The 19,574-nt window shown below is 46.6% G+C and overlaps 1 protein-coding gene across 1 annotated transcript in view; it reads left to right on the top strand.

Annotated features, from left to right (window-relative positions):
* Stacl (SH3 and cysteine-rich domain-containing protein) overlaps positions 1–19,574 on the top strand; it is an 898,939-nt gene that overhangs the window by 848,864 nt on the left and 30,501 nt on the right. Inside the window, exon 19 of the mRNA XM_071674332.1 lies at positions 17,291–17,373. Coding sequence (XP_071530433.1) covers positions 17,291–17,373 — 83 coding nt within the window. The remainder of the gene's footprint in view (positions 1–17,290; positions 17,374–19,574) is intronic.

The raw sequence follows: 19,574 nt of genomic DNA, 5'->3' as shown, positions 1-19,574 counted from the left end.
GATATTACATCCGAGTATGCACACTTACAAGTATGCGCACCACACACAAAGCACATACATATACAGAGGTGTTCTTAAAAGGACCAACACAAGTATACAAATACTCTATACGCATATAAACACACACACACGTCACCATCTCAGACAGTAAAGTGCCTCCTCTGCGCGTGTTGGGCTCAAGAGCTATGTTTGTTGGCTCCGACAATTGCTCTGTTTTTACAGCTGCTTGTTGAGGTCCGTTGCGTTGCCCCAGTTACTGCTGCCGACGGCTGCTGACCTCTGTTGCTTCTTCCATTTTTACTCATCATTTAAAGTGCGATTTATTTCGAAGGACAGTCTCATTAACTTTCAAGAGTAATGGGATTAATGGTGTTGACCAGATGATTGGAATACTGATTAACCTCTTCAGGCCAGCGGTACGATGACGTGACCTTCGACCTAATCCTTAAGGGTCGGGTCAAAGGTCAGGCTACCCATATCTACGAGTCGTAACGTGTGCTTTGAGATCCAGTGGAAGAGCGACCAGATGTGAGTGTCCGACTGGCATACACCACACTTGCAGCCTCCTCTCCCATCGGTTCGTCAGTTCGGGCAGCTGTGGACACAGCTGGAAAGCTGCTTGTGACAGTTGTCATACCCGTGGAGGATCTTACAGGCAACAGCCACCTCCCTAGACTGGACCAGCTCCATGCTGACTTTTTGTCATTAGGGATCACAATGCCTTTTCCCTTCACCATATTTCTCTATTCACCTGGAACCAATGTGTTTTTTCCTTCACCATATACTTCTTCCCGTCATCCAAGATTTGGCGGTTTCTCCTTCGTTATATACCATCTTTCTTTACTAGTGGCCACAGTTAGGTTCTCGGCTGTATTCGTCCTCCTGTCTCCAGGGGTTGTGAAGCGTTTTCCTTCGTGAGCCTTTTAATGCTGTGGATGTCGAGGTCCCAAAGGGCCACTGAAGTATTGTAGAAACTAACAATATCCGGTAGAATGTTACACTACCCTGTCAAGTGGATCATCTCTTGTTACATTCCTCAGTAAACAGTTCCCAGCCATTCCAAGCCATAATGAGTTATCATTAGATACGCTAAATAGCAAATATGGAAAAAGATGATGATTACAAAGTTCAGGAAAAGATCCATTGTTTAGATTGCTCATTATTATGAAAAGAAAAGCCACCACAGCCTGAACGAAACACGTGAAGAATGAAGTTTAAGGAGCATGGCCAGTAACCATCCAAACAAACGTGAATAATGGATTACTGAAGTGCCGGTATGACGGGAATCATCCTCCCGGCCACAAAGCTCAGCCTTTGCCTGGTAGGTGTTGAGGGTGATGGTTCCTTCTGTCACTCGCCTGAAACGGGGGATTTGTTGCCTCGTGTACCATATGAACTGATGTTTGGCACACTCTCTACGAAGTCGGCTTGCCGTAAGGCTTTTATTTTCCCCGAGTCAACCTTTACATCCAGGACAGTGTTATTCGTAGCTGATTGCCTTCATATGTGCACTTCTCATGTTCTGTCCTGGACAGTATACATAGCAAATATCATCTCGAAGGTCTAGTGAACTTGCCATCTGTATTCTCCCAGAGTATGTATACCAAGTGTCTGGTTTCTCCGTGCTCTCCTCGGATACGTATACTTAACCGTGTTCTTAGTTATGTATACTTAATAACCGTATTCTAAGTAATGTATACTTAATAACCGTCTTCTAAGTTATGCATACTTGATAACAGTATTCTAAGTTATATATACTTAATAACAGTGTCCCAAGTTATGTATACTTAATAACAGTGTTCTAAGTTATGTATACTTACCCACCGTCTTATTATCATGTATAACTTAACATTTGCGAACCCTCACAGCCATCACTGTACGGTCGTGTATACCTAGTATTGGTGTTTTCCTCAGTCATACATATTGAGCCTCCATTTCTTGATGTATACCTAATATACGCGCTTCCCTATACTGTGCTAACTTAGCAGCCATTTTCTTCGTGGCTTTCATGAGCTCGACGTTCTCCATTATAGTGTGAAATTGATAATAATTCGTTATTTCTCTGCGTATTATGATTTGCTTATGTTTATCCTTCATTGCTACGTTATTGTTCAGCTTGCCCATGTAATGCTTTCGTTATGTGGGTTACTTGCGTCAAGGTTGGGTAGGTTATGCTGCTGGACGGTGGGTGAATTACTTGCGTCAAGCTTAGCTAGGTTATACTTCTGGTCGGTGAATTAGTTCCGTAAAGCTTGGATAGGATAGTTATCCTATTGCATCAATCTTGGCTATGTTCTAATACCGGACTAGTTACTTGCGTCAAGCGTGGCTAGGTTATACTGCTGGACTGTGAATTTGTGGCTGTTCGCCACTGATTTCAGAATACAAATTAAGCCGCTATGCCTTGGCGTCAGATTACATAAAACATTACCAACAATATCATGATTTTGTAGACTGTGTTACCAGCAGCAATGGAATTTTGCAGGCTGTAGTTCACAAGTGCCAAGGTCATGCAAGACTGCAGCATAACTGCAGTGAGGATGTACCTGCTGCAGGGGAGGCACAGCTGTAATGGAGGTATGGATACAAGGGGAAGTACAATTGTAATGAAAGTACAGCTGCAGGGGAGGTGGAGCGGGGCCCTGCTGCAGGCTTTACCGCAGTGTGCAACTGCTGATGTTTTATATTACCTGATGCGACGCGGAAGACCGGAATCTCTTCATTTCCGGCAGCAAGTGAAGCATGGCAATAAGACCGCCGCCCTCCGTCCCGCCCACACTGTGGCCACCACCCTGTGTCCCACACTCACTGTGGCCACCGCCCTGTGTCCCACACTCACTGTGGCCACCGCCCTGTGTCCCACACTCACTGTGGCCACCGCCTGTGTCCTTGCCTGACTATGGCCACAGCCCTTTCTCCCACCTTTTCTGGGTCAAGATACAGTCAAGTGTCGATATGCCCTAGGTCAAGGTACGGCCAGGTGTCGAACCATCTTGAAGTTGCAACCAGGTGTCGAGCCACCCTAGGTCAAGGTATGGCCAAGTGTCGAGCTACCTTGGGTCAAGTTATAGCCAGGTGTCGAACCTTCGTAAAGGTACAGTAAAGTGTCGAGGCGACTCTAGGTCAAGATACAGCCAAGTGCCGATTTTCCCTGGGTCAAGGTACAACCAGGCGTAGACCCGCTTTCCCCAGATCCATAAAAGCCACATACAAATCCCTCTGCTTCTCTGATTGTTTCTCACACATTCCTTAAAGTAAACACCTTATCCTTACGTCCTCAACCACTTCTGAAACCACTTTGTTCCTCCCTAATCTGATGCTCTGCGTATACCTTCACCCTCTCAGTCACTGCTCTCCTATACAACTGACCACGTGCGCTTAACAAACGTATACATCCGTAGTTGGAATAGTCACCCTTTTCCCCTTTGCCATAATACCGTAACACTATACATGCATTCCACCAGTCCTCAGACACCTCACCATAATCCATTCGTACATTGGAATCCTAACTAATCAATTAGCAACACAAGTCACCCTCTTTCTTAAGAATTTCAACTGCAATACCATCAGCTCCAGCCACCTCGTTACATTTCATCTTACGGAAAGCTTTGATACGAATAACATTTAACATTCATATTGACCAGAACCCTGTTCAGTGCCCCCATGTCTCCTGATCTCAGTATTTACGTTTAGTCAGCGAATGAGTCTCGCTTTTTTCACCAAATGAGATTGAAAGTGCAAGATCTTCAGTCTGTAGCCCTGGATCTTGTGCTTCTGGGTCATACACATAGCCGGTTGGTCAGTCACCCAAGGAAATGTGTTTCATGACCAACAAAATTCATAATATCTGGCCCAAAATATTTTACGTAGTGGTCCAGGATCTTGTGTTTTGGTGCTCATGTTTTGTGGCTCATAAACTTTGTGTCATGACAGCTGAGAGCATTGTGTCATGCTTTGTCACTAAAGTATGCGACCAAGGTGGCATACTACCTCGAGTTCTAAGGGACTGTCTCTCTGAGCTAGCTGTAGTCCTCGCTCGGCCATTTCACTTCTCTTTGAAGAGCCAGACTTTTCTTCTTTTTGGAAGTATACGTTGGTGCAGCCCATCCCTGCAAAAGGAGACTGTTCTAACCCTTCCAACTATTGCACCACTTTCCTCGTATCTGTTGTCTCCAGATTATTTTGGAAGTCTCGACTCCCACTTTCTCAGAACCTTAGAATTCCATTCCCTTCTCTCTAATCACCAGTACGACTTTTGCTGTACAAGATTCACTGGTGATCTCTCCTACGTTACTCTCCTATTGTTCTGATCTCAGAGATTTTGGTGAAACTTGTTACGTGGTCCTCGACATCTCGCCGTTATAATTTTCTCTTTCCCCTGGTGATTGTGCATATATCTCTTCACAGTGAAGGGAAGGTTCTGCATATATATATATATATATATATATATATATATATATATATATATATATATATATATATATATATGATGATGATACAGCGCTGGTGGCTGATTCATAGAGAAACTGCAGAAGCTGGTGACTGAGTTTGGTAAAGTGTGTGAAAGAAGAAAGTTAAGAGTAAATGTGAATAAGAGCAAGGTTATTAGGTACAGCAGGGTTGAGGGTCAAGTCAACTGGGAGGTAAGTTTGAATGGAGAAAAACTGGAGGAAGTAAAGTGTTTTAGATATCTGGGAGTGGATCTGGCAGCGGATGGAACCATGGAAGCGGAAGTGAATCATAGGGTGGGGGAGGGGGCGAAAATCCTGGGAGCCTTGAAGAATGTGTGGAAGTCGAGAACATTATCTCGGAAAGCAAAAATGGGTATGTTTGAAGGAATAGTGGTTCCAACAATGTTGTATGGTTGCGAGGCGTGGGCTATGGATAGGAGTTGTGCGCAGGAGGGTGGGTGTGCTGGAAATGAGATGTTTGAGGACAATATGTGGTGTGAGGTGGTTTGATCGAGTAAGTAATGTAAGGGTAAGAGAGATGTGTGGAGGAAATAAAAAGAGCGTGGTTGAGAGAGCAGAAGAGGGTGTTTTGAAATGGTTTGGGCACATGGAGAGAATGAGTGAGGAAAGATTGACCAAGAAGATATATGTGTCGGAGGTGGAGGGAACGAGGAGAAGTGGGAGACCAAATTGGAGGTGGAAAGATGGAGTGAAAAAGATTTTGAGTGATCGGGGCCTGAACATTCAGGAGGGTGAAAGGCGGGCAAAGAATAGAGTGAATTGGATCGATGTGGTATACCGGGGTCGACGTGCTGTCAGTGGATTGAGTCAGGGCATGTGAAGCGTCTGAGGTAAACCATGGAAAGTTGTGTGGGGCCCTGGATGTGGAAAGGGAGCTGTGGTTTCGGGCATTATTGCATGACAGCTAGAGACTGAGTGTGAACGAATGTGGCCTTTGTTGTCTTTTCTTAGCGCTACCTCGCAAACATTAGGGGGGAGGGGGATGTTATTCCATGTGTGTCGAGGTGGCGATGGGAATGAATAAAGGCAGACAGTGTGAATTGTGTGCATGTGTATATATGTATATGTCTGTGTGTGTATATGTATATGTCTGTGTGTGTACATTGTGATGTATAGGTATGTATATTTGCGTGTGTGGACGTGTATGTATATATATGTGTGTATGGGGGTGGGTTGGGCCATTTCTTTCGTCTGTTTCCTTGCGCTACCTCGCAAACGCGGGAGACAGCGACAAAGCAAAATATAATAATAATGATTATATATATATATATATATATATATATATATATATATATATATATATATATATATATATATATATATAAACTTTTGCCCGAATCCTTAATGGTCAAGTCAGAGACTAAACTGTTCTACGAAAGTTACACAGTTTTAGTCAGTGGTTGTTGGTTCGCTGGTTTATCAGTGTCCTTCCTGGTTAATATAAAGAAGCTTTGGTAAACCATTGTTGAGTCGTTAGGCCCTTTGGAAGTTGGGAATAAACCCGTGACTATTTCGTCATATCCATTAAGCTTACAGTATCATAAATGCTCTCAAACACGCGATCATGTATTAGCATTTTTAAAGATTTCGATTGGATGAAAACGAATTTTTTTCAATGTATTTTATAACATCTACTGCCTGATCTTTGTCAGTAGCAAACTATGGGGATGGCAGAAGCATCCATCATCCTACTTTGAATTACGTAATTAGTTGAAGTGTTCATTACCACGACTTGACCTGACCTTCCGGAGGTTCAAGGGGTCAGGATGAGGTCACTGTTCTTGTCCTATGATGCTAACAGTTTGTCTGTATAATCCACGAGCAGCTTGATAACTGGCCTTACCATTAAGATGACATATGGGGCAATGATACGAATTATTTATAAGAGGAGTTCATGCACCTTGATGTTTGATGTGGCTCTCTCTCTCTCTCTCTCTCTCTCTCTCTCTCTCTCTCTCTCTCTCTCTCTCTCTCTCTCTCTCTCTCTCTCTCTATCTATCTATCTATCTATCTATCTATCTATCTATCTATCTATCTATCTATCTATCATCCTCCTCTTGGTGATCTAATACAAACACGGCTGTATGCAATTTCACGTCCACATTCATGTTTCCCCGACACGCTTTTAAATGCAAAGAATGCCAATAGCAGAGCCACCACCCTGGGCCTTCTGTGGCACCGTTTCTTGTTTTCTGATCTGCTCCTCTTGAACTCCTCCCTCCGTCTTGACGACCCTAGTCTTATTTTACCCTTCATTTTTTTCCCAGCTCCTGTTCTTGAACCTCTTCTCGCCTACCGACAGTCTTGCGCGTTTTGAACCTTTTCTTCTGTCTCGGCGACCCTGCTTTTGTTTAACGCTTGCTTGTGTTTCAGTAACCTTTCTCTTGTACATTTTCCTGTGTCCTGTGACCCCTGCTCTTGCTGGGCCTATCCCTCTGACCTAGCAACCCTACTTTTGTTGGGCCTTTTCTTGTGTCCCAAGACTCATGTACTTGTTGAGTCCTTGCATATTTCCCAGCAATCTTGTTGCTGTTGAACGTTCGCCTGTATACCTACAACCATGTGCTGAGCCTGTCTTTGTATCCTCAAGTGTTGGACATTCCTCATGTCCCATCAACTCTGTGTTAAACGTACCCTTGTCTACCAAGAAACTGTAGACCCTGCCTTTTGTCCATACACCTCAACGTTTATTGAACTCTTCCTTATACACGGATCTACTCCTGGTGAACCTTTCTTTGTTCTCAACTCGCTGCTGTTGAACCTTTTCTCATTTCCCACTAACCATGTACGTTTCGAACCCTTCTCTTTATCCTCACAATTAGGTCCTTTTGAACCGTTCATTATGCAACAACAGCGCTTGCATTTTTTAAAACCTTCCTTACGACTCCTTGAAAGAAAGAGGAAGTCTTTGTTTAAATCTTTCTAAGACGCATGCAACTTTTCCGTTGAATCTTTTATTCTGTTCCCACAACCCTATACTTACTGTTCCTTGTTAATTTCTCAACAGTTTTCTTTCATTAAAGCTTATGTCCCATCAACCGTACTCCCCCGACTGCCTTGCTTCTGTTAATAATACTGTGTGTTAAGACGTACGTGTTCATGCCGAACCATTTTACCGGAGCAGTGGTGTGTCTTATCATGGCTTTTGTGCGCAATGACCCTGTTCCTGTTGGGCCATTTCTGTCCCAACTATCCTGGAAATGAACTCATTCTTGTGTCCAAGCAACTCCCGTTGAAATCTTTCCCGTTCTCCGACAATCCTTCCAGTGAAGCCAGCCCCGTGTCCCATTGAATTTTTCCCCGTGCTCCAGCAATCCTTCTAGCGAAGCTAGCCCTGTGTCCCAAGAACCCTATTGCAGTTGAACCTTTACCTTATGTCCTTGAAAAGCCTTGTTTTTGTTGAACCTTTTATCCCCATAATCCTACAACTATTGAACCTTTCCATTTGTTTCATCAACTTTGTTAAGCGTCCCTCCCCTTTTTTTTTTATCTTCAGTGACCCTGCACCTACAACAACCCTTCCTTCTGTTGTGACAGCCTTACTATTGTTGAACCCTTCCTTGTATCCTAATGACACTGATCTTGTTGAAGACTTTGTGTACCATGAGTTCTATTTCTGAACTCTGTCTGCTGTCAAGCCACCTTCTCCTTTTGAACCATATTTTGTACGCCTTCCAATACTATTTTTCTCGAACTTTTTTATATTCTAAGAAACTTGCACCGACAGATCTGTTAGTTATGTTCCAGTCATTCTTCCCTTCCGTGAACCCTGACTTATGTTCCAACAATTTGGCTCCTATTGAACATTTCCTTGTGTTCCGACAACCTTTTTCCTATTCGACCCTTTCTTGTGTTCCAACATCGCGGCTCCTTTCGAACTTGTGTTTTTACGTTCTAGAGGCATTGTTTCTTTTTGCTTTTCAACAACATTGCATGTGTCGTACCTTGTGTTGCAACACCCCTGATGTAAAACTGTTCCTTGCGTTCCAGTAGCCATGATTCTGTTAAAAACCTCTTGTGTTCTACGAACGCTCTTACTGTTGAACCCCTTTCCTCTGAAGAATTTTGTGTACCGTAATTCCCTTCCCGTTGAACTCGTTTATCTTCTCTAGAACACAAGTTCTGCTGAACCATTTCTCTTGTTCTACAAGCCTTGTTCCTGTTTAGCCTTTAGTTAGTCCTAAGAACTCTACTCCTGTTGAACCTTTTTCTCCACTACAACAATCCAGTTCCTGTTGAACCTTTTCCTCCACTACAACAATCCAGCTCTTGTTGATATTTTTCTTCCACTACAACAATCCAGCTCTTGTTGAACCTTTTTCTCCACTACAACAATCCAGCCCTTGTTGAACCTTTTCCTCCACTACAACAATCCAGCTCTTGTTGAACCTTTTTCTCCACTACAACAATCCAGCTCTTGTTGATATTTTTCTTCCACTACAACAATCCAGCTCTTGTTGAACCTTTTTCTCCACTACAACAATCCAGCTCTTGTTGATATTTTTCTTCCACTACAACAATCCAGCTCTTGTTGAACCTTTTCCTCCACTACAACAATCCAGCTCTTGTTGAACCTTTTTCTCCACTACAACAATCCAGCTCTTGTTGATATTTTTCTTCCACTACAACAATCCAGCTCTTGTTGAACCTTTTCCTCCACTACAACAATCCAGCTCTTGTTGAACCTTTTTCTCCACTACAACAATCCAGCTCTTGTTGAACCTTTTTCTCCACTACAACAATCCAGCTCTTGTTGAACCTTTTCCTCCACTACAACAATCCAGCTCTTGTTGAACCTTTTTCTCCACTACAACAATCCAGCTCTTGTTGATATTTTTCTTCCACTACAACAATCCAGCTCTTGTTGAACCTTTTTCTCCACTACAACAATCCAGCTCTTGTTGAACCTTTTCCTCCACTACAACAATCCAGCTCTTGTTGAACCTTTTTCGCCACTACAACAATCCAGCTCTTGTTGAGCCTTTTCCTCCACTGCAACAATCCAGCTCTTGTTGAACATTTTCCTCCACTACAACAATCCAGCTCTTGTTGAACCTTTTCCTCCACTACAACAATCCAGCTCTTGTTGAACCTTTTTTCTCCACTACAACAATCCAGCTCTTGTTGATATTTTTCTTCCACTACAACAATCCAGCTCTTGTTGAACCTTTTTCTCCACTACAACAATCCAGCTCTTGTTGAACCTTTTCCTCCACTACAACAATCCAGCTCTTGTTGAACCTTTTCCTCCACTACAACAATCCAGCTCTTGTTGAACATTTTCCTCTTCCTCAGCAGTCCAGTTCCTGTTAATCCCATTTGTGAATTCCTACTGTTTCCTCATTGAAGTCTTTCCTGTGTTTCAACACCCTATGATCCTGTTGAACTCTTATGTCCTAGCCACCTGCTCTCGTCAAGCCACTGTACTTGTTTAAGTAACCGTCTTCACAACTCAAACACGTCTCCTTTTGAACCCTTTACAAGCGTTCTAGCCACCTAAGTCTTGGTAAAGCATTTCATGTATTACTCCCGGTAAACCCTCCCGTGTGTTACTCCAGGTAAACCCTCTCGTGTGTTACTCCAGGTAAACCCTCGTGTGTTACTTCAGGTAAACCCTCGTGTGTTACTCCTGGTAAACCCTCATGTGTTACTCCTGGTAAACCCTCTCGTGTGTTACTCCAGGTAAACCTTCTCGTGTGTTACTCCAGGTAAACCCTCGTATGTTACTCCTGGTAAACCCTCGTGTGTTACTCCCGGTAAACCCTCTCGTGTGTTACTCCAGGTAAACCTTCTCGTGTGTTACTCCTGGTAAACCCTCGTGTGTTACTCCTGGTAAACCCTCTCTTGTGTTACCCCAGGTAGCTCCTCTCGTGTGTTACTCCAGGTAAACCTTCTCGTGTGTTACTCCTGGTAAACCCTCGTGTGTTACTCCTGGTAAACCCTCTCTTGTGATACTCCAGGTAAACCCTCGTGTGTTACTCCAGGTAAACCTTCTCGTGTGTTACTCCAGGTAAACCCTCGTATGTTACTCCCGGTAAACCCTCTCGTGTGTTACTCCCGGTAAACCCTCTCGTGTGTTACTCCTGGTAAACCCTCGTGTGTTACTCCAGGTAAACCCTCTCGTGTGTTACTCCAGGTAAACCTTCTCGTGTGTTACTCCAGGTAAACCCTCTCGTGTGTTACTCCAGGTAAACCTTCTCGTGTGTTACTCCAGGTAAACCCTCTCGTGTGTTACTCCAGGTAAACCTTCTCGTATGTTACTCCTGGTAAACCCTCTCGTGTGTTACTCCAGGTAAACCCTCTCGTGTGTTACTCCTGGTAAACCTTCTCGTGTGTTACTCCTGGTAAACCTCTCGTGTGTTACTCCAGGTAAACCCCCTCGTGTGCTAAGACAAACTTGCCCACAGTTGAGCCTTTTTAACTTACCAGAAACAAGAAAAGGTCCTTATCACGCAACCGTTACTCCACAGTTGACCGCTTGACATCATTACTGAAGCCTTTGTTACATTCTGGTGACCAGCACCCATGAATGACTGGTGACCCGCGTCTGTTCCAGCGTCCTTGACCCCACTTCTGAATATCTGTTTTCTCTTGTGGAGGCTAATGTTCGTTGTTGAACATTCTGAACACCTTATTGAACCCTTGTTTATGAGTTAGGCCTTACTGCTGAACCCATCCACATATCCCAGCGAGCCAACCTTACTGCTGAACCCATCCACATATCCCAGCGAGCCAACCTTACTGCTGAACCCATCCACATATCCCAGCGAGCCAACCTTACTGCTGAACCCACCCACATATCCCAGCGAGCCAACCTTACTGCTGAACCCATCCACATATCCCAGCGAGCCAACCTTACTGCTGAACCCACCCACATATCCCAGCGAGCCAACCTTACTGCTGAACCCACCCACATATCCCAGTGAGCCAACCTTACTGCTGAACCCACCCACATATCGCAGCGAGCCAGCCTTACTGCTGAACCACCCACATATCCCAGCGAGCCAGCCTTACTGCTGAACCCACCCACATATCGCAGCGAGCCGGCCTTACTGCTGAACGTACCCATTTATCCCAGCAGCCGGCATCACTGCTGAACCTACCCACGTATCTCAGCGAGTCGGCCTCTCTGCTGAACCCACTCACGTATCCCAGCTAGCTGGCCTTATTGCAGAACTCAACAGCGTATCTCAGCGAGCCGACTTTGCTGCTGAACCCACCCACGTATCCCAGCGAACCGGCCTCTGTTGAGCCCACCCACGTACCCCAGCGAGCGGCCTTATTGCTGAGCCCACCCACGCATCCCCAGCTAGCCGGCCTTATTGCTGGACCCACCCACGTATCCCAGAGAGCCGGCCTCACTGCTGAACCCACCCACGTATCGCAGAGAGCCGGCCTCACTGCTGAACCCACCCACGTATCGCAGAGAGCCGGCCTCACTGCTGAACCCACCCACGTATCGCAGAGAGCCGGCCTCACTGCTGAACCCACCCACGTATCGCAGAGAGCTGGCCTCACTGCTGAACCCACCCACGTATCGCAGAGAGCCGGCCTCACTGCTGAACTCACCCGCGTATCGCAGCGAACCGGCTTTATTGCTGAACCCACCCACGTATCCAAGCAGCCGGTCTTATAGCTGAACCTACCCACGTATCCCAGCTGCCGGCCTTACTGCTGAACCTACACACGTATGCCATGAGGGCCTCAATACTGAACCCACACTTGAACTCGTTCATGTTCTACTGCCACATCCTTAATGAACATTGGTCTGTGCTAACAACTGTGAACTATTTCATAAGCACGTCTTTGTGTCTGGACAGCTCTCAACCCCCTGTTGAACACTGCTATAGTACTTTAGTAACACTACTTGACCCACTGTTGAACACTGCTATAGTACTTGACCCACTGTTGAACACTGCTATAGTACTTTAGTAACACTACTTGACCCACTGTTGAACACTGCTATAGTACTTGACCCACTGTTGAACACTGCTATAGTACTTGACCCACTGTTGAACACTGCTATAGTACTTTAGTAACACTACTTGACCCACTGTTGAACACTGCTATAGTACTTGACCCACTGTTGAACACTGCTATAGTACTTGACCCACTGTTGAACAGTGCTATAGTACTTCAGCAACACTTGACCCACTGTCCAGCCCCGTTGTATTCCTCAGCAACACTGGGACCCACTGTTGAACTACTACGAGTTAGAAGGTCCCCCACAGGTTCTCGCGTTAGTAGCGTAAATCCATCCTTGCCCCCACCGTAAATCCTCCCCTTCCCCACCCCCCCCCACCGTAAATCCTCCCCTTCCCCACCCCCCCCACCGTAAATCCTCCCCTTCCCCCCCCCCCCCACCGTAAATCCTCCCCTTCCTCGTCAGTTTTGCGCTAAACCAGCCCCCCCCCCCCAACCAGGCCATCAGTAACACAGTAATGGCGTCGGTAAACACACCGGCATCCCCCGGCCCTGTGGACCTTCATCCACAGATCTTCCGTAATTCCCATCCCTATATAAGCCCTCCCCCCCCCTCCCAAGAGCCAGTGATCCCCCAGATAAATCAGTTAATTCCAATAAACCATAAGCAGTGCCATTGCCAATAATCCCACGTCCTCAGTAATCCACACTTGCTGTAATCCGCAGCCTCAGTAATCCGGCCAGTAAGCCGGGCAGCCACGGTGAGCAGCTCCCACTAAGGGCCGGGCCGGGCCGGGCATCGATTAATTGGAGTGTTGCGGCCTGGATGACACTTCCTGCTCTCTCTCTCTCTCTCTCTCTCTCTCTCTCTCTCTCTCTCTCTCTCTCTCTCTCTCTCTCTCTCTCTCTCTCTCTCAGCCCTTCATCCATTTTTCTTCTCGTCTATCTCCTTACTCGTTATTGCCCCCCACCTCTACCTGCCCCTCACTTCTCCCTAACCACACCTGCAGCTGGCCCCCACCTCCACCAGCCCCTTGCCTCCACCTGCCTCTTGCCTCCACCTGCCCCTCGCCTCCTCCTACACCTTGCATCCACCTGCCCCTCGCCTTCACCTGCCCCTCGCCTCCACCTGCCTCTTGCCTCCACCTGCCTCTCGCCTCCTCCTACACCTTGCATCCACCTGCCCCTCACCCCCACCTGCCTCTTGCCTCTACCTGCCCCTTGCCTCCACCTGCCCCTTGCCTCCACCTGCCCCTCGCCTCCTCCTGCCCCTTGCATCCACCTGCCCCTCGCCTCCACCTGCCTCTTGCCTCCACCTGCCTCTTGCCTCTACCTGCCCCTCGCCTCCATCTGCCCCTCGCCTCCTCCTGCCCCTCGCCTCCTCCTGCCCCTTGCATCCACCTTCCCCTCGCCTCCACCAGCCCCTCGCCTCCACCTGCCCCTCACCTCCACCTACCTCTTGCCTCCACCTGCCTCTTGCCTCTACCTGCCCCTTGCCTCCACCTTCCCCTCGCCTCCTCCTGCCCCTTGCATCCACCAGCCCCTCGCCTCCACCAGCCCCTCGCCTCCACCTGCCCCTTGCCTCCACCTGCCTCTTGCCCCCACCTGCCCCTTGCCTCCACCTGCCCCTTGCCTCCACCTGCCTCTTGCCTCCACCTGCCTCTTGCCTCCACCTACCTCTTGCTTCCTCCTGCCCCTTGCCTCCACCTGCCCCTTGCCTCCCCCTGCCTCTTGCCTTCACCTGCCTCTTGCCTCCACCAGCTCTTCACCTCCACCTGCCCCTTGCCTCCCCCTGCCTCTTGCCTCCACCTGCCCCTTGCCTCCACCTGCCACTCGCCTCCACCTTCCCCTTGCCTCCACCTGCCCTTTGCATCCACCAGCCCCTTGCATCCACCTGCCCCTCGCCTCCACCTGTCCCTCACCTCCACTTGCCGCATACCCAGTAACTCCCTCTCGTCTCCCCTCACCTCAGCTCCCCCAGGCCTGACAATACTGACAAGTCTTGCCTGGCTGCCAGCTGCACCCTGGGTCTGGTGATGGGTTTACAGGGGATGGTAATCTCGCTAATGGTTTGGGTTATCGACGTGGGCTAGTATCAGGTAACACGAAGGGTACCTGTTAAGTCTACTGTGTTCTGACGTGGCGAGGGGAGCGTTCAACTGCACGTAGCAGGAGCAGTCTTCCGTCCCCTCATCCATGGAACACCATGATTCCTGAGCATGTGAACGCTGAGTACTGTGAATCGAGGGGGAGTGTCAGTACTCACAGCTCAGCAAGCGTCTCTTGACGGTGAATATCATGCTGATGCAAAGGAAAAAAAATTGTTGTTTACTGAAAGTCGGAGGTTTATCCCGTAGTCCAGGAGGAGTTCTTGGTTGTGGCGTACACACGTGTGTTGCGAGTGTCGACATGGGGACCTCATCATTCTCTATGAGGCGTTTGTCATGTGTCTCATCTGGAGATGTCCAACGAAAGTTTTCGAAATCAGAATTAAATCTTGAGTCTTTTTCGATCAGCCCAAAGGTAAACCTGGTGGCTCTCCAGCTTAGTGTCCAGATGTATTACCCTTACTGTCCAGATGTATTACCCTTACTCGTAAGAAGAAAACATCTTTTTTCTGTGATGGAATCTATAACTTTGAAAAAAAAAAAAGAAATATTACTGTCAATTGAATGTAAATAGTATGTAGATAGATATTACTTTTCTTTTTAAAGTATGAGAGTAGCTGTGCCTCATGATGATGATCCTGGTAGATTGTTAGAGTAGTGAGACCATAGCCCCAGCACCGCTACTTGACTCCCTACAGTGACGCATGCTGCTGCCCCTGGTACCCCCCCCCCCCCTCACACCTCCAAACATTACCCTCATCTCTATCTAGCGTGCCACTAGATGTAAGGTGCTCTCAGTTCTATAATGTATTGAACACTGGAGAGATGTAGTAAGGTTATTCATAGTAGTGTACCTAAGGTAGACAATGAATGAGAATCCATGATTGTATCACATTAGTTATATCTACTGACCTCTTGCTGATGCAGCCTCGTAGAGTTGTCAGTATGCTGTTCCCAAGTGACCCTCCCCCACCCACCTTTTCCTCTCCGTGTCTCGATCACAGCTCGCCAAAAAAGCAAAAGCTCGACCTTGTAAGGCCTAAGTCAGGCGGCATTGCTCGAGACCCTCACGATACACTTGTGTCGTTGATGAGTGTTTACCTTCCTAGACCGCCGTGCCCCTGGCGGCACCTCTAGAGACCGTAGGGTCCAGACACCGACACACACCTGAGGCGACTGCCTCTCCCTCCCATGTGTCTTTGATAAGGTCTTCCCCCATCCAAGTGGCCTCGACCACCACTCCCTTCTGGTATGGTTAAGACGTCGACTCATTTGACTTGTTCTTCTCCCCTTGATAACCACAACTGGCCAACGGGAATGACAGGAATGATAATGATGATAATGATAGTAACATGAGTGCCATATATCGCATGAAGGCTTACTATGGTACAGCTTGCACCTGTGGGGGCCACCCAACCGCCACGTTCCAAACTTCTGAACCGACAGCCCCATCTTCTGACCGCCCTTGCCCTGAATGCCGTCTGACCCGTTGGCTTTCAGACATGACAGACCCGTGACTTGATCGTACCTTAAGTTGAACCAAAAACTGACCGTGATTACCTGCAGGTGTAACTTTCTGCGTCCCAGACCATCCTTGAAGTAACAGCCGTCTTAGGTCACTCTCCATGATTTCACCCTCCCCCCACCGCTGACGTTGTGAACCCCAGCCTGGACAGCCTGTTGACCGACACGACTGTCCGTGAGGTAATGGCCCCTTTATTTCACGGTCCTCTGATCAAACTCCAGCTGATCATGAGTGTCAGGGGAGCTATCTGCTTGCAGGCTTGCGTGTCCTTTGAATATCCACTGACTTGACTGTCCCTTGACCTGACCTTCTAGGCCTGACTGTTCCATATGTAATCCACTGACCTGACCATAGTCTTATCTGATTTTTCCTAATTGTCTGCTTCCTGCAACAGTATACCCTTGCTTGACAGCCATTCAAACTCCTCATGACTTCATTTTGAAATGACAGCCGCGCACCCACCCTGCTGGCAGTCAGACCCGACTTCCAGTTGATCTGAGCATCACTTGAGTGCTTCCTTTACATGACCTTTGATTTGACTGTTTCCCGACCTGACAACCATATGGCCTGACTGCCGCCAGTCCCAGCTTCCCTCAGACTTGACAGCTCTTGAATGTCCTTCATGATGCAGGGTTTTCAAAGTGTCATGACTGAGACCATTTTCATGATCGTTGCCAGTGAGTGTTCCCCTGTATCATGTCAATAGGAGATAGTTACGTTCTGGATTTTACATTTAGGCTAAAAAAGAGAAACATGCTGTACTTTATGTTGTGCTCTTTAAATCTGATCTCAAATTATGTGTCACTGTTGATCAGACTTTCAAGTTCTCTCAAGAGAGTGTCTTTAAGATTAGATATAACTTGTACTCCCTCTAAATTCCTTTTCTTTTGGCTCTAGAAAAACATTCGTCATTAGATAGATTAATTTCATAACACACCAGTGTCCAGGGCGACCCTTGTCCCTTAAGTCTACTTTCATCCTCCACCTTCAAGTCTCCATCTGGGCTTCTACCATCATCACCTTCATTCTGTACCTACAGCTAAACATCTTCCTTCCGTACCTCCGCTGTACCTCTTTCTGTACCTCCACTTTCGTGACCTCTCTGGTTCTCCCTTCCTTTTCCTCACACCCACCTTTATCTCCCTCTCTCCACCTTACCTTTATCTGCCCCTCCCTCACCTATCCTTCACTGCCGCCTCCCCACCTCTGCAATGCCCACCTGGGGTGCCTCCTACCACCACTAACTTGCCATCTCTCCGCAGAAGCCGCACCGCCTCCTGCCTACCAACCTGTACGTTGTGCTGTATAACTTCACCTCTAGACACCCCGACGAGCTTGACCTCAGGTAAGGCTCAAAGAGGCGACGTAAGCAAGGCTGAGCGAAGCTCACCTGAGGGGAGAAGGTCAAAGGTTCAAGGAGAGACTCGCGTAGGTAAGGCTTAAAAAGTTCTCATGCAAGGCTCAAGATTTTCTGGAGACTCGAGAGATGAGAGAGAGCATTGTTATCTGAGAGGAAGCTCTTGGAAATATTATCAAGTAGACTCTGAGGTGAGGCACAGAGATGGGATCTCCGCACAACAGACACATGGAGACTACGAGTGAGGCTCGGGGAGAATTTTTCTTTAGGTAATGGGTGGAGAGAAACTCCGGAGTGGAGTTCAGGGTGTGGCATCTACTGTAGGGGGTGATGGTGTGTGATGACGTGGGTCGAATGTTTAGGGTTCACGACAGAGATCGTGATGTAGGTAACGGTGGGGTGATTACTGATCACGGGAGGGAGGAACACGTTAGCAGGGGGTAGGGTCTGTGGTGGCATGAATGAAAATCCTTTTCATATCTCTCTCTCTCTCTCTCTCTCTCTCTCTCTCTCTCTCTCTCTCTCTCTCTCTCTCTCTCTCTCTCTCTGAATTACTTTATTTGGGTGAAATGAGTGAAGAGAAAATGTCCTGTGTACTGGTAACGCCATGTAAACCCAGCGGGAAGGCAATGATGGCAGGTTGTGAGGGAAGCCTTTCCTGTTAGTAGTTTAGGCAGGACTGAAAGTGATGGCGGGAGATTAGGAAAGAAGCCGTCTGTGTTGGCGGGTGAGGGGGAGAGAGGACTGACCAGGTATCGGTGGGTATAACCAGCAGACTTTAGCCCTAGACCTTGGTGCCCCTGCTGATCAGCCTTGTCGGCAACAGTGTAGCCATACATGTCATAAGGAATGGCGGAGTCCTTGTGATTGCTTCGTTGTCAGTCACGTCATATCAGTAACTGGACTGTCGATCATTTTCCTTCGTTGTTGACCCTGATTCTTATATTCGTCAGTGGATTATGGAGGACTTACTTGTGATGTCTAGGTGACCCTCGGGATCCTTCTTAAGGTGAGCTCTGCTATCACGTGATTTTTATGAGTCTTGGTCGCGTTTTACATCATTTATCGTCATGTTTTGTCTCTGTTGGCGAAATGTTGGTTAGAAGAACGTTTTCAGCGAATCCTCTTTTGTTGCTGTTTGTTGATGGTTTGGTTTCTTCATATTCTCACTTCATTTATGATCTGATTCACGAGTACAGTTATGGGAGTTCCTTTTTTCTTTGCTCAATATCTATTTATTTATTAAATCTATCTATCTATCTATCTGTATATATGTATATATATATATATATATATATATATATATATATATATATATATATATATATATATATATATATATATATATATATTCCTTTGAGTCCAAGGGAAAATGAAACACGATAAGTTCCCAAGTGCACTTTCGTGTAATAATCACATCATCACGGGAGACACAAGAGAGAAATATAACATTCAGTTGATATACATCGAAGAGACGAAGCTAGGACGCCATTTGGTAAACATGCGATTGTCCAAATGGCGTCCTAGCTTCGTCTCTTCGATGTATATCAACAGACTGTATATTTCTCTCTTGTGTCTCCCCTGATGATGTGATTAGTATTGCACGAAAGTGCACTTGAGAACTTATCGTGTTTCATTTTCCCTGTGAACTCATAGGAATTTCTTGATCACGCGCAAAATTGTGATCCTTTCCAATATATATATATATATATATATATATATATATATATATATATATATATATATATATATATATATATATATATTTTTTTTTTTTTTTTTTTTTTTTTTTTTGCCGCTGTCTCCCGCGTTTGCGAGGTAGCGCAAGGAAACAGACTAAAGAAATAGCCCAACCCACCCCCATACACATGTATATACATACGTCCACACACGCAAATATACATACTTACACAGCTTTCCATGGTTTACCCCAGACGCTTCACATGCCCTGATTCAATCCACTGACAGCACGTCAACCCCGGTATACCACATCGATCCAATTCACTCTATTCCTTGCCCTCCTTTCACCCTCCTGCATGTTCAGGCCCCGATCACACAAAATCTTTTTCACTCCATCTTTCCACCTCCAATTTGGTCTCCCACTTCTCGTTCCCTCCACCTCCGACACATATATCCTCTTGGTCTATCTTTCCTCACTCATTCTCTCCATGTGCCCAAACCATTTCAAA

This window comes from Panulirus ornatus, chromosome 1 (assembly GCF_036320965.1).
Source record: "Panulirus ornatus isolate Po-2019 chromosome 1, ASM3632096v1, whole genome shotgun sequence".
In the NCBI taxonomy this organism is placed as follows: Eukaryota; Metazoa; Arthropoda; class Malacostraca; order Decapoda; family Palinuridae; genus Panulirus; species Panulirus ornatus.
This window is presented reverse-complemented; position numbering and strand designations above follow the sequence as displayed.